The 14,125-nt window shown below is 35.1% G+C and overlaps 1 protein-coding gene across 1 annotated transcript; it reads left to right on the top strand.

Annotated features, from left to right (window-relative positions):
- The first annotated feature begins 10,266 nt into the window (after window positions 1-10,266).
- Window positions 10,267-13,579, top strand: LOC149243842 (lipase-like PAD4). Its single transcript, XM_089367870.1, has 4 exons — window positions 10,267-10,435; window positions 11,147-11,471; window positions 11,588-12,343; window positions 12,567-13,579. The coding sequence occupies exons 1-4, from the start codon at window positions 10,410-10,412 to the stop codon at window positions 13,332-13,334; spliced, it is 1,875 nt and encodes a 624-aa protein (XP_089223996.1). The 5' UTR covers window positions 10,267-10,409; the 3' UTR covers window positions 13,335-13,579.
- The last annotated feature ends 546 nt before the right edge of the window (window positions 13,580-14,125 follow it).

Raw genomic sequence — 14,125 nt, 5'->3', positions numbered from 1 at the left:
GCTTATTGAGAGGGCTTGTTTATCCAAAGATGAATTTCTCTAAAACAACTCATCATCGAACTAGAAATGGTAAGTATACTGTTGGGTCCCTATAATACTAGTGATTACCCCATTACTATTGTAGTTGTATCCCTTTTTAATATTGTTGTGCCCCTATTTTCCCCATATTGTTATTATTGTGCCCCATAGAATCCCTCTATTGTTATTTTTGTGGCTTTATATTATTATTGTTAGGTCGGCTGGGTTATATTGTGACTCCTTAGACTCCTATATATAGAAAGGAGGTTTTGTCATTTGAATCATCCAAGAATTGTTCATTTATGTAATGTAAAGGAGGTTTCCCCCTAGAAGAGGCTGAATTCTAAGGCGTTGATCTATCTTTTCTATCTTTTTCTTGAGTTGGTTTTATAACATTTGGTATCAGAGCTTTGGATTCTAGGGTTTCGTTGCTCCAAATAAGTTATCGTGGCATTTTCGTTATAACTTTTTTTCTGCAACGTTTCAGAAGCTAAAAAAAAAACACATTTGAGAAGAAATCGCGCTGAATATCGGGTCCAAATTTCAGATCTTTTTGCGCTATATTTGCGGAGATATGATCCAAGGCAGTTGGTCTTTTTGCAAATTCTTGAATTACATTCCAAACAGGTGACCTGGGGAAAATTGTCATAACTTTCTCTCTGAGCATCAGATTGAAATTTCGTAAGAAGGTACAGAAAGAGGACAGACTGTAGTTTCTTGTATATCTTTTTCAGAGCCAAAGGTTGAAACAAGGACACGTGGCATGTCGTACAAGTTCGCTCTACTGAACTAGTCTATAATTAGGTCACTGTGAGAGATTTGACATAACTCTTCCTTGGAGAATCCAATTGGGATCAGACTGGTGGCATTGGAAAGAGGACACAGAGGGTTACTACAGGTCGCAATTTCAAAACTGGATGATCCAAAATTAAAGAGATACATCAGAGGCAAGATCGAGCTCCTACAAAGTGAAAAAATATGTGTAGATTTTTTTAAATTTTTGCTTAAGCTTGGTTTGAAAATTTATTTAGAAGTAATTCAAAGGGCATAGTAGAGCATTGTTATCGGTAACTGATGCCCCGAGGAAAGAAAATGCAAACACCTAGTAAGCAACCTGAAAGCTCTAGCATGACTTATGAAGAAGAGGAAGAAATGCTACATGATATATCAAAATTACAAGACCAAGTGCAACAAATTTCACTCTCACAAAAGCTAATAGAAGCTAAGATAAATTGCGTGGAATCTAAGATAAAGGGTGTGGAAGCTAAGATTGATGATTTGAAGACAGATTTGAAGAGAGACATGGCAGATTTGAAGACATATTTGACAAATTTTCTACAAGAAATACTTACTAATGGTGAAAAGGTAGTAAAGGAAACTCATGATGCGAACAAAAGAAATATTAATCATGATTTCATAGACTCTAATGTGGGATTGAAGACCCACCATATTCCAAAAATCGATATGAGGAAGTTTGATGGCAAGGATCCCGCAACATGGATATTACAGATGGAGCAATTTTTCGATCTCAATAATGTGAAAAACACACAAAAGGTACGTATTGCAACTTTATATTTGGAACCGAATCAGTTTGTATGGTATCAATGGCTTTGCTCTTGTAAACAAATTATCACTTGGGTAATTTTTACGGAAGAATTGACAACACATTATGAGGATAAAAAAAGCAACACTTTTTTTAGCCAATTGATAAGTCTCAAACAAAAGGGTTCAATAATGGAGCACATTGAGGAGTTCCAAAAATTGAACATAAGGGTAAAAAATATTCCAGAGGAGCATAGGATTGATGTGTTCATAGGAACTTTAAAGGATAATATCCAACATGATGTTCACCTTTGGGAACCTGATTCATTAGAGAAGGCATTCAGGTTAGCAAGAAAAATGGAAAGCAAAATTATGGCAACCAGGAAGCATACCACTCACAACTATAAAGATGGAAGTGTTGTTGCCCCTAGTCTTCCACAACCTATAAGGTTGACACCACAACAATTGGAAGAAAAAAGAGCAAAAGGGCTTTGTTACAGTTGTGATAGCAAATACACTAAAGGTCATAAGTGTGTTGAGAAGAAATTATTCTACATAGATTGTGAAGAGGAAGAAGAAAAGGAGCAAAAAAGGTCAAAAGAAGAGGATATACTCTAGGAACAAAGCCTAGATAAAGAAGAAATGAATTCGACCATATCTTGTAATGCATTGGCGGGAATTACCACTCCTCAAACCATCAAGATAGAAGGAAAAATCAAGAAGAAAAAGGTAATAGTGTTTGATTCAGGAAGTACCCACAATTTTATTCATTGTAAGGTAGCAAAAGAATTGAATTGCTTCTTATATCCAGCACCATAGTGTCAAGTGATGGTTGCAAATGGAGGAACAATAAATTGCTCAGGAAAGTGCCATAATATCAAGCTATCCATGGGAGAATATGTATTGACTAGCCCAATGCTTTCCATTCCAATGGGAGGTGCCGATGTTGTACTAGGAGTCCAATGGCTACAATCCTTGGGTACAATAGCTTTTAATTTTCAAGAACTTTTCATGAAAATTTCTTTGGAAGGAAAGGAAGTTGAATTAAGGGGTATTGCAGGGAAACCAGGAAAGATAATCAGCTCTAACGTTATGACAAAGCTTCTAAAAAAGGAACAAAGTGGTGTAATTGCACAATTATGTTCGCTAGATGTTTCCACATTGGAATCATCTATTTCTCTAGATCTCCAAAAAGTCTTGGACAATCATTCCAAGGTATTTGAGACTCCCAAAGGTCTCCCACCTATTCGTGATCATGATCATGCTATTCATCTGATTCCAAGAAGTGTTCCTCCAAACATCAGGCAGTACAGATATCCCTATGCCCAAAAGAGTGAAATTGAACGTATGGTTGCAGAAATGCTAGAGGCTGGTATAATTCAACCGATTCAAAGTTCTTTCTCTGCTCCAGTAGTATTGGTGCATAAGAAGGATGGATCATGGTGCATGCGTATGGATTATAGGGAGCTCAACAAGCTCACTATTAAAGATAAGTTTCCCATTCCTGTCATTGATGAATTACTGGATGAATTGCATGGATCAATTTACTTCACCAAGTTGTATCTTCATTCAGGATATCATCAAATCAGAATGAAGACTGAAGACATTCTGAAAACAACATTTAGAACTCATGAGGGTCATTATGAATTTTTGGTCATGCCTTTTGGCCTTACGAATGCACCTTCAACATTTCAAGGTTTGATGAATTCCATTTTCAAACCATTCCTTAGAAAATTTGTGTTAGTATTTTTTGATGATATACTAATCTACAACAAGTCATGGAAGGATCATGTTGAACATGTTGACAGGGTGCTACAACTATTGGAGGAGAAACAATTATATGCAAAAAGATCCAAATGTTTCTTTGGAGTACAAGAGGTGGAATATCTGGGTCATATTGTATCTCATGAAGGAGTTAAGGTAGACCCTAGCAAAATTAAAGCCATTAAGGAATGGAAAATCCCCACATCCATAAAGCATTTGCGAGGATTTCTCAGGTTGACAGGGTATTATTGCAAGTTTGTTAAGAATTATGGGAGAATAGCAGCACCTCTAACAACATTATTGAAGAAAGATGCATTTTCATGGACTCCAGAAGCAACAAAGGCCTTCGAACATCTTAAAGAGGCAATGTGCCAAGCACCGGTCTTAGCTACACCGGACTTCACAAAAACCTTTATTGTGGAATGTGATGCTTCAGGAAATGGAATTGGTGTTGTTTTAATGCAAGATGAAAGACCCATTGCTTTTGAAAGTCGTCCAATCAAGGGAAAGTTTTTACACAAAGCTATTTATGAGAAGGAAATGTTGGCAATACTCCATGCACTTAAGAAATGGTGACCCTACCTAATGGGAAGACACTTCAAGGTAAAAACGGATCATGATAGCCTTAAATACTTTTTAGAACAAAGATTATCCTCTGAAGAGCAACAAAAGTGGGTCACAAATATGTTGGGTTATGACTTTGAAATCATCTATAAAAAGGGAAGCAAAATGTGGTGGCAGATGCACTCTCAAGAAAGGATGAGGATGTGGAAGCATTGTTGTGCACCATTTCTATTATCCAACCAGATTGGATAAACGAAGCAAGGGAGGAATGGAAGAATGATGAAGAAGTGTGGGCACTTATTCGAAAGTTACAACAAGATTCTAGTACGTTTGATACATTTAGCTGGAAAAATGATTCGTTATGGTACAAAGATCGCTTATACCTTTGTAAGAATTCCCAGCTAAAACAAAAGATTCTTATGGAATTGCACACTTCTCCCTTAGGAGGGCACTCAGGATTTTTAAAAACTTACCACAGGGTTAAGAAGGAATTTTTTTGGGATGGCCTTAAATCAAATATTCAAAAGTTTGTTGCGGAATGTTTAGTTTGCCAACAAAATAAAGTTGAAACAATTAAGACACCGGGTCTATTACAACCTTTATCCATTCCAAGCCAACATTGGGAGGAGGTTTCAATGGATTTTATCACAGGTTTACCCAAGTCTGAGGGAAAAAGTGTCATCATGGTGGTAGTTGACAAACTTACCAAGTATGCACATTTTTGTGCATTATCACATCCATTTAAAGCCAATAAAGTTTCTTCTGCATTTATGGAAACAATTCAAAAGCTACATGGAAACCCAAAGATTATTGTAAGTGACAGAGATCCCATTTTCACTGGAAATTTTTGGACATAATTATTTTCTTGTCTTGGTACTCAGTTAGCTCATAGCTCATCTTATCATCCTCAATCTGATGGGCAAACTGAGATAGTAAACAAATGTTTGGAAGGATATCTTCGTTGCTTTGTATCTGATAAACAGACACAATGGGTCAAATGGTTGCCTCTGGCTGAATGGTGGTATAACACTTCCTTCCATACAGCAACAAAAATGACCCCATTTATGGCACTTTATGGATATCACCCACCATCCATCACATCATATTTAAGAGAAAATTCTAAGGTTCAAGCAGTGGAACATCACATCGAACATCAACAACAAGTCCTCCAACTCTTAAAGGATAACCTCGTGTTGGCACATAATAAAATGAAACAACAAGCAGATCAACATCGTAGCAAAAGAAGTTTTGATGTAGGTGATTGGGTATTCCTACGGCTACAACCATATAATCAAATGTCCCTCAAGCAAGCTAAGAAGGATAATAAATTATCACCAAAGTATTATGGTTCGTACAAGGTGTTGCAAAAGATTGGTACTATGGCATACAAATTGGAGCTTCCTGCAACTTCTCGATTGCACCCAGTTTTCCGTGTTTCATGTTTAAACAAGGTTATAGGCGACAAACTCTGAGTTCAAACAATATTTCCAGAACTTGACGAGGAAGGAAAAATTATATTGGAACCAGAAGCAGGCACAGAAACAATAACTCAACAACTACGAAATCGATCAATTTCGGAGTATCTTATCAAGTGGAAGAACTTATCCGTTGAAGATTCCACATGGGAGGATGAGAATTTTATACAGAAGCATCCAGAACTACTCAAGCGTTGATGACAACACTTTTTTGAAGGAGAGGGGCATGTTGGGTCCCTATAATACTAGTGACTACCCCATTACTATTGTAGTTGTATCCCTTATTAATATTGTTGTGCCCCTATTGTCCCCATATTGTTATTATTGTGCCCCATAGAATCCCTCTATTTTTATTTTTGTGGCTTTATATTATTATTGTTAGGTCAGCTGGGTTATATTGTGACTCCTTAGGCTCCTAGATATAGAAAGGAGGTTTTGTCATTTGAATCATCCAAGAATTGTTCATTTATGTAATGTAAAGGAGGTTGCCCCCTCGAAGAGGCTGAATTTTAAGGCGTCGATCTATCTTTTCTATCTTTTTCTTGAGATGGTTTCATAACATATACAATGGCTATGAAACCATAGATGAGCAATCAACAAACCTATGAATGTGTTATGCAATGGCTAGGCAACCCTAAAGATGCAATCAATCAAACTAGGAATACTTGCTACAAAATGGCTAAGCAAACCTATATGAGCAATCAAAGTATACCACTTGTAAAGGTGTGTGTAATGACATGGATAAACAAGGGTAATAACTTGGTTGGATTAGGTCTACAATAAGGTTGAAAATTTGGTTTTATAAATAAGCTCTTAAGTAATAAAATAAGGGCAATGCTTCTTTAAAAAAGTTTATATACACATGTTGTTTATTAATATTATGAGTGCACTAATAAAGATGTTGTCAAGCTAGGAGTAACTCCATGAACGAAATTGTGTTTTGCATAGAGAATATGAATATATACAAGGAGAGGGAGATTATTGGGTTTCATCTCCCAATGTCTCTTCGTCTTCCAACTTCCTTTATTTTGCTATTTACAATATTTACATAGATTTTCCTAATCCCAAACATTAGGTGTCAACATTCCCCCTTTAATATGAAGGAATGTTGGTGAGTTCAAACATCATTATGAATCTTTCAAACTTTTCTCCTCCAAGTGATTTGGTGAAGATGTCTACAATCTTCTCATTTGTGGAACAATGTCATAGGTGGATTGTCTTGGCCGCAAGATGATGTTGAATCAGATGATAATTTGTATCGATGTGCTTGGTTCGATCATGGAACTTTGGGTTCTTGGCCAACTCTATTGTAGAAGTGTTATCAATCAAAAGTTGAGTTGAATGCACTTGTTTCTCTTGCAAATATTCCAGAATTTTCCTAAGCCACACAATTTCCTTCATTGCTTCAGTTGCTGCCACATATTCTGGCTTAGTTGTGGAATCCGTTGGAACTGATTGTTTGTTGGACCTCTAGGAGACAACTCATGATCCAAAGACTCATAACATAACATGATGTAGATACTCTGGTTTCTTTATCTCCAACAAAATATGAATTAGAGTATCCAATCAAGCTGAAGTCACCCACCTATGTATACTTGAGCCCAAAGTCTTGAATTCCCTTCAAGTACTTTAGAACTCTTTTTGAAGTAGACCAATGATCCTCACAAGGCTTTTACATAAACCCGGAGAGGATTCCAACAACAAATGAAATGGTTTGGTAGTAATCTAGTAGTTGAGACTTCCTACGAGCTGTATGTACTTTGTTGCATCCTCAAATTATTTTCCTTTAGTGGATGTGAGCTTTAAATTTTGTTCCATTGGAGTAGTCAAAGGATTGCGGTCAACCCTGCCAAACTTGTTCAACAAATCTCCAATTTACTTCTTCAGAGAGAGGAATATAAACTTCGGACGTCTAGTTACTTCAATACCAAAATAGTAGTGAACATAGCCCAAATATGTCATTTCAAAACCTTTCCTTAGTTCTTTCTTTATAGATGCAATGTAATTCTCATTGTTCCCTGCCATATGAAGATCATCTACATACACCACATGATATACAACTGTTTTTCCAACTTTCTTGACAAGAAAAGTTGCATCATTAAGATCATAATGTTTGAAAATGAGTTTCAGCAGATGCTCAGTCAATTTCTCATACCAGGCTTGCGATGCTTGTTTGAGGCCATACAAGGATTTAACAAGCTTGCATATTTTGTGTTCCCGACCCTTCATAAAAAATCCTTTTGGTTCAGACATAAAAACATTCTGTTTATAGATGCAATGTAATTCTCATTGTTCCCTGTCATAGGAAGATCATCTACATACACCACATGATATACAACTGTTTTTCCAACTTTATTGACAAGCAAAGTTGCATCATTAAGATCATAATGTTTGAAAATGAGTTTCAGTAGATGCTCAGTCAATTCTCATACTAGGCTTGCGATGCTTGTTTGAGGCCATACAAGGATTTGACAAGCTTGCATATTTTGTGTTCCTGACCCTTCATAACAAATCCTTTTGGTTCAGACATAAAAACATTCTCTTTTAGATCTCCATTCAAGAAAGTAGTTTTTACATCCATATGATGGACTTTCCAATTGTTCCGACCTACCAAGGCAAAGAGTGCCTAGATGGTAGCTCATTTTGTTGTGGGGGAAAAAGTCTCCTCATAACCGACCTCTTCCTTTTGTGCAAAACCTTTTTCCACAAGTCTGACTTTATGCTTGTCAAGTGAGACATTTTCTTTATACTTGTTCTTGAAGACCCACTTGCAGCGAATTGGGTTGGTTTCCAATGGAGGACCAACTAAATTCCAAGTGCCATTATTTATCAAAACATCATATTCCTTCTGGATCACTTCTTTCCATTCATCATGAGAAGCAAATTCTTTGAAGGAAGTTGATTCAAAACCTATAGACAAATATAGTTCACAATCATAAGAAACATCCATATCAACAAGTGAATCAAGATCATCTACATCACCTCCATTGTCTAACAGAGCACATTGTTCTTGTCTTTCCAACGTCATCAAAGCGAACACTTTCAAGTATCTTTGTCATCCATTTTGGAGGACCTTTTTGAGATGGCCCAAGTTGCTCAGTTGACTGAGATGGGGTTGAATCAAGATTCAACCTCACATCACTCAAAGTGTCATCTTAATCAGTGGCTGGAGCTTCATGTAGGGGAGAAAGTACTTCAGAAGGAGATTCCATAGATTGATCCAATATAGGGATCCCCCTTCAAGATATGGAATCTCATTATCAAACTCTTGAAAAGACTTTGCATGTTTGAATCTATCCAAGCGATCAAGTTGTTGCTCAACAACATTGTCAGTCTTGGAAGATTAAAGAAAGATTGTTAAAAAAGCATAACAGATGGACAATTTAATGGCAGGAAACTGATAGGAGTTACAATGTAGAAAACTGAATTTGGGAATTGGCTATGATACCATGTGAGGCCAAGAGTAACTTCGTGAATGAAATTGTGTTTTGCATTAAGAGAAAATATGAATATATACAAAGAGAGACTATTGGCTTCATCTCCCCATGTCTCTTCGTCTTCCAACTTCTTTTATCTTGCTGTTTACAATATTTACATAAATTTTCCTAATCCCAAATATAAATCTCAACAAATGTAAACTAAATTAATTAAATTTTCTTATTTTTAATAAAATTTAATAATTGACATAATAATAATAATTTTAAACATCTATATTGGTTAAAAATAATTTAATAATTAACATAGTAGTAATTTTAAACCCCTAAATTGATTATAAGCTATTTAAAATATCCAAATCCATAATTAATTACTTAAAATCATAAAAATATGATTTCCCCTTTTTTATAAATTTGTTGATATAATACTTACATGAAAATCTTAAAAAACACTTACCAAAAATAATTATTTAACTAGAATTTAACGTATTTTCAAAATAAGGTTTACTTAAAAAAATTTCACACACATACTTATGATCTGCACTTATGTGCCTTCAAGAATAAGATAGCCTCATTTTAACTAGAATTTAACCAATTTCTAAATAAGTTTTAAACTTATTTAAATTTTTCATAAACATGCTTATGACTTGTACTTATATGCCTTCGATGATAAGATAGATTCATTTTTATGGAAAATGATTTTGTAGCCTCTTGACCATAGATATATTGAAGATTATAGAACAAGGTATATTGAAGATTGGTGTATTTTATTAGGTTTATAAATAATTTTATTAGGGTAATAGTAATAGGTTATATTATTATTATTATTATTTAATTTTAATGTTCTGGTTAAGTTAGACATTATGTTGATTTATGATTTTTTTTGTTTGTGGAATAAGTAATTTATTTTTTTGTGATTTTATTTTAAGTTTATAAATGTATATATATTTTTAGCTTTTTTGTTTTGAATCTATAAAAAAAACATATGCTCTTAATTATTAGGCCCACTCAAACTATATATTTTCATTATAAATATTTTTTTTAAATATAATATTAACAGTAAATTACTTTTAATTAATTGATATTAATTTTATTATTTAATTATTATTATATATAAAAATTTAAATTAACTCATATAATTAAATTTAAAACTGTATATTTTCAATATAAATATTTTTAAAAGGTGTAATGCTAACTTAAATTACTTTTAATTAATTAATATTAATTTTATTATTTAATAATTATTACATATATAAATTTAAATTAATTAATATAATTAAATTTAAAAAATCATTAATCCAACTAACACGCGGGAAGGCATTTGGATATTTCTTCAATGGAAGTGACTTTCACGTTACGTTCGCGATGGGCCCCATTAATTGGCTATCCTTTCCCAACTAACCAAAGCATTAAAAAACACAATTCGCTCGTTCGATTGACTTTCCGCGCATTTACAACTGCAATTGCCTCTCTGCATATCTCATTTGAGGCCTCATTCCATTGATTTTCCGGGATGTAGCTTCGTTCTTTCTCTTTCCCCACTTATAAATAAACACACCGCTGGGTGCATTACAAGGAATCTCCGAAAGAATTGTGAAGAACAGTACACCAAATGGAATCAGAGTCGTTTACACCGCTGTAAGAATGAGTTCGGAAATTTCGTTTTTCCAAAATATTGTTGTTTTCTTTACATTTTGATAAATAATTCAGTCTCAACTTTCAAAATATTTTGTGTATATTTTAAATAAATTGGTAGTCGCAGGTGAAGATTATGATATTTTTTGTAAGGTAAAGTACGCATCTTATTGTTTTTTAAATGTGGTTTGGGGAGAGGAAGGTTTTTGTTCTGCGCCGAATTTGAAACTATTGTGTGTATAATTTCAATCCAAGATAAGGATATTTTTTAAGAAAGTAAAAGTTTGCATTTTACTGTTGTTTGATGTGGTTGTAGGGGAATTTAAATTTTTTACGGTGGGTAATATATAGCATAGTTGAAAGTTGGATCTGATTTTAGGGGGAATTTATGTTTATTTCGGTGTTAATTTCAATGGTTTTGATTGAAGCTGCTGGCGCACAACATCGGCGCCTATTTAGCTTCTAATACTTTAGATACTGAAAATTCTCACGAGTTTTTTTGCGTTTGTTGTTTGTTTATAAAGTGATAAATTGATAAAATGATGGGCTTTATTTTGTAATTTTGTATGAGATTGTGGTAAATGATGTTATGGTCTGTAATTAGTAACGCGATTTTTAATTGGCCCAGTAATGGATACGGTCAGTAGCTGAGCCAATAATCTGGTATTTGGCTTTCTTCGATGGTAGTGCTAATTTATAGAAATGTTGGTGCAGATTCACTGCTGATCAAGAGATTGCAAGTTTTATTGTTTCGTGCGGAATACTGTCCAAGGCTTGGGAAGAGTCGCGTCTTGCAAACAACTTAGAGGCTTATAGCCTAAATGAATATGAAGGCGTTGCATATGTTGCATTCCCTTCGTTTCATGAAATAGAAGGTTTTATTGTCAAGGAGAGCAAATATGGAGAGGGCAATATACAAACTGACAACAAGGTCTTCTCTAGTTGCCTTGAGGGTAATGATGCTCAACCAGCCCTCGTCCATCAGGGGGCCCTTAAATTGTTCCTACATGTTATGGAGAATACAGATTTCCAAGCAAAGGTAAATTAATTTATATTTCAAGTTTCGTTAACGAGTGATTGCTTATTTCCTTGTTAGAGATGGAGCTTTTGGAAAAGGAGAAGGAAAATAATGACATGTATTTCTTGACCAAACAGATGCAAGTTTATACGGATTCAAAACAAAGGAAGCTGAAACCCATTATATTTGTGGGTCATTCCTTAGGAGGGGCAGTTGCAACTTTGGCCACACTATGGGTACTGGAAAAGAGGCTCAGGCAAAGTTCGCCCTTTTGCGTAACATTTGGAAGTCCTTTAATGGGGGATGTAGGACTTGTTGAAGCAGTTGCCCGTGAAAATTGGGCAGGCAACTTTTTTCACGTGGTTTCCCAACATGATATCGTTCCTCGAATACTCCTTGCACCACTTGAGTCAATCGCTGAGCCCTTGATTCCTATTTTGCCTTATTGGCAACGCATAATGGCTACTGACAGTAAAACTGTACCTGATTCTCTTATTCAAGATGCCTGTAGGACCCTTCTTAATAATGTCTTGCAGCATACTTACACAATAGCAGACTATGGGCTTGACTCTCTAAGGGAGTTAGATGGTGTTATCAAGAGAAGCCCATACAGACCTTTTGGCACTTACATGTTTTGTTCAAGTGAGGGGGCGGCTTGTATTGATAATTCTGAGACCGTTTTGAAGATTCTTCATTTGACACTGCAAAGCTACGGAAAATCTTATGATACTATTGTACAGGACTGCTTTTCAGAGCATAAAGAGTATGGTTCTGTTTTGAATCATGTCGTAGAAATGTGCATCAGTGGGAAAATAACTGCAAAACCTGATTCGGAATCTTCTTACAAGATGGGAATTTCATTGCAACTGGAAGCCCTTGGTGTTGGAGCTCAGGTAAATACTAAATTCCTCTTCCTGATAACAACCTTCAAATCTTTTAAGCGAAAAAATGTCTGAAAGTTTTGCTGGTCTTTTATCATTTATGGTGTAGGAGTTTGATATTAAATTGTAATGTAACATTGACTTTTATCTGCATTTCTGAATTTTATTTTCCTCTTTTAGCTCACTGATTGAGACTCAGGCGTGTTCTTGACTTGGTGATGACAATGTTTTGCAGAATGATCATGCACAGATTGCCCTACAAAGAGCAGCAAATATGGAAAACAAGCATAATACAAATGTTGGTAAGCTAGCAATTGAATTAAGCGAGAAACAATGTAATATGGCAGAGGTTGAGTGGTATAAAGAGCGTTGTGAGAAGGAAGATGGCAACACATATTATGATTCCTTCAGGAAACATAATGATATGGAGGCTAATGGGCGGAGATTAAAGCTCGCGGAGTTTTGGGATGAGATTATTAAAATGTGGGAGAGACATGAGTTGCCCAGTGATTTCCAATCTCAAAATAAGTGGATAAACGCTGGCACCGCCTACAGAAGACTTGTAGAGCCTCTGGATATTGCATATTATTATCACACTAACGGCAAGGGCAACTATCTTTCGGATGGAAGACCCAATCGTCATAAAGTCCTTCAGAAATGGATGGAAGAGAAAGAAAAAACTCGCAGTTCAAGAGGTCGGAGCGGGCGCAGCAAGCTGGCATCCCTCACTCAGGACTCCTGCTTTTGGGCACATGTAGAAGAGGCTTTAAAAGAAATGAGAAATGTGGAACAGGGTCAACACCAAAAGCTAGAACGTCTTGAGATGTTTGAAGGTTATGTGACAAGATTGATCAATGATCGCAACATTTCCTCCGATGTTTTCTTGGAAGGAAGCAGCTTCATGGAATGGTGGAAGGAATGGAAAGAATACAAGCAAAATCAATTTCCTGGATGGACCTCTCCTTTGAACGACATAATGGAAACAGAAAGCTGGAAGGGCTGAGAAGGTTGTTTCAATTAGGTTTCTTGTTTCTCATATGTAATTTCCTGGTTCCACTTAGGTGGTTTCGTGTCTTTAGGTTGTGATTTCCTAATTTCCTTGTTCCGCTTAGGTTTCGTGTCTTTAGGTTGTGATTTCCTTTTATTTGTTTAAATTAGCGTGATCAATTAGGTAACTTGTTACACATAGGTTTCTTGCTTTATATGTAATTCGCTTGAATTAGTTAATGAAGATATTTTTGGTGGTTAGGAAGGTTTAGTGATTATTTTTTATAAATTTCTGATTAAGTACTTATTTTATAAATTTATGATTATGTACCGTTAAGTGAATTAAACTAGATGCAAATTTCTTTTAAAATTTCACATCATTTTAATGTAATTACTTTGAATTTACTTTCATGGGTTAAAATAGAGTGATCACCGTGATGTAATGTCCTTGCTGTTAAAGAAGAAATTCCTTTTGCTTTAATTTTCAAGGTGGGGAATTTATTGGAACAACCAGGAAACCGATGACAAAGAGAATTGGACAAAGAAAAGCATTTTAAGACAATCCGGAGCTATAATAGTAAATCGTCCTTAACTCAATTATAAATTTGTGGACAAAGAAAAGCATTTTAACATAATCCGAAACTATAATGGTAAATCGTCCTTAAATCGATTATAAAATTGTGTTATTACTGCTCATCCCAAATCAATAACACAGAATTAACTTATTACTCTCAAGTTCAGTTCGAGTCAGCAAACGCAATTAAATTTCATGATTGTATAGTAGATATCCTTAAAATTGGATAAATC

The sequence above is a fragment of the Pinus tabuliformis genome, chromosome 8 (genome assembly GCF_031772625.1).
Source record: "Pinus tabuliformis cultivar Carrire ecotype Pingquan chromosome 8, CPIR1, whole genome shotgun sequence".
Lineage (NCBI taxonomy): Eukaryota > Viridiplantae > Streptophyta > Pinopsida > Pinales > Pinaceae > Pinus > Pinus tabuliformis.
The sequence above is the reverse complement of the archived record's forward strand: the minus strand, read 5'-3'. Positions and strand labels throughout refer to the sequence as shown.

Excerpts from the sequence above, each read along its gene's own strand:
- LOC149243842 (XM_089367870.1), top strand. The coding sequence starts at position 10,410 with ATGGAATCAGAGTCGTTTACACCGCT. Across the intron at positions 10,436-11,146 it reads TCAGAGTCGTTTACACCGCT|ATTCACTGCTGATCAAGAGA; the intron begins GTAAGAATGAGT and ends ATGTTGGTGCAG. Across the intron at positions 12,344-12,566 it reads CCCTTGGTGTTGGAGCTCAG|AATGATCATGCACAGATTGC; the intron begins GTAAATACTAAA and ends AATGTTTTGCAG.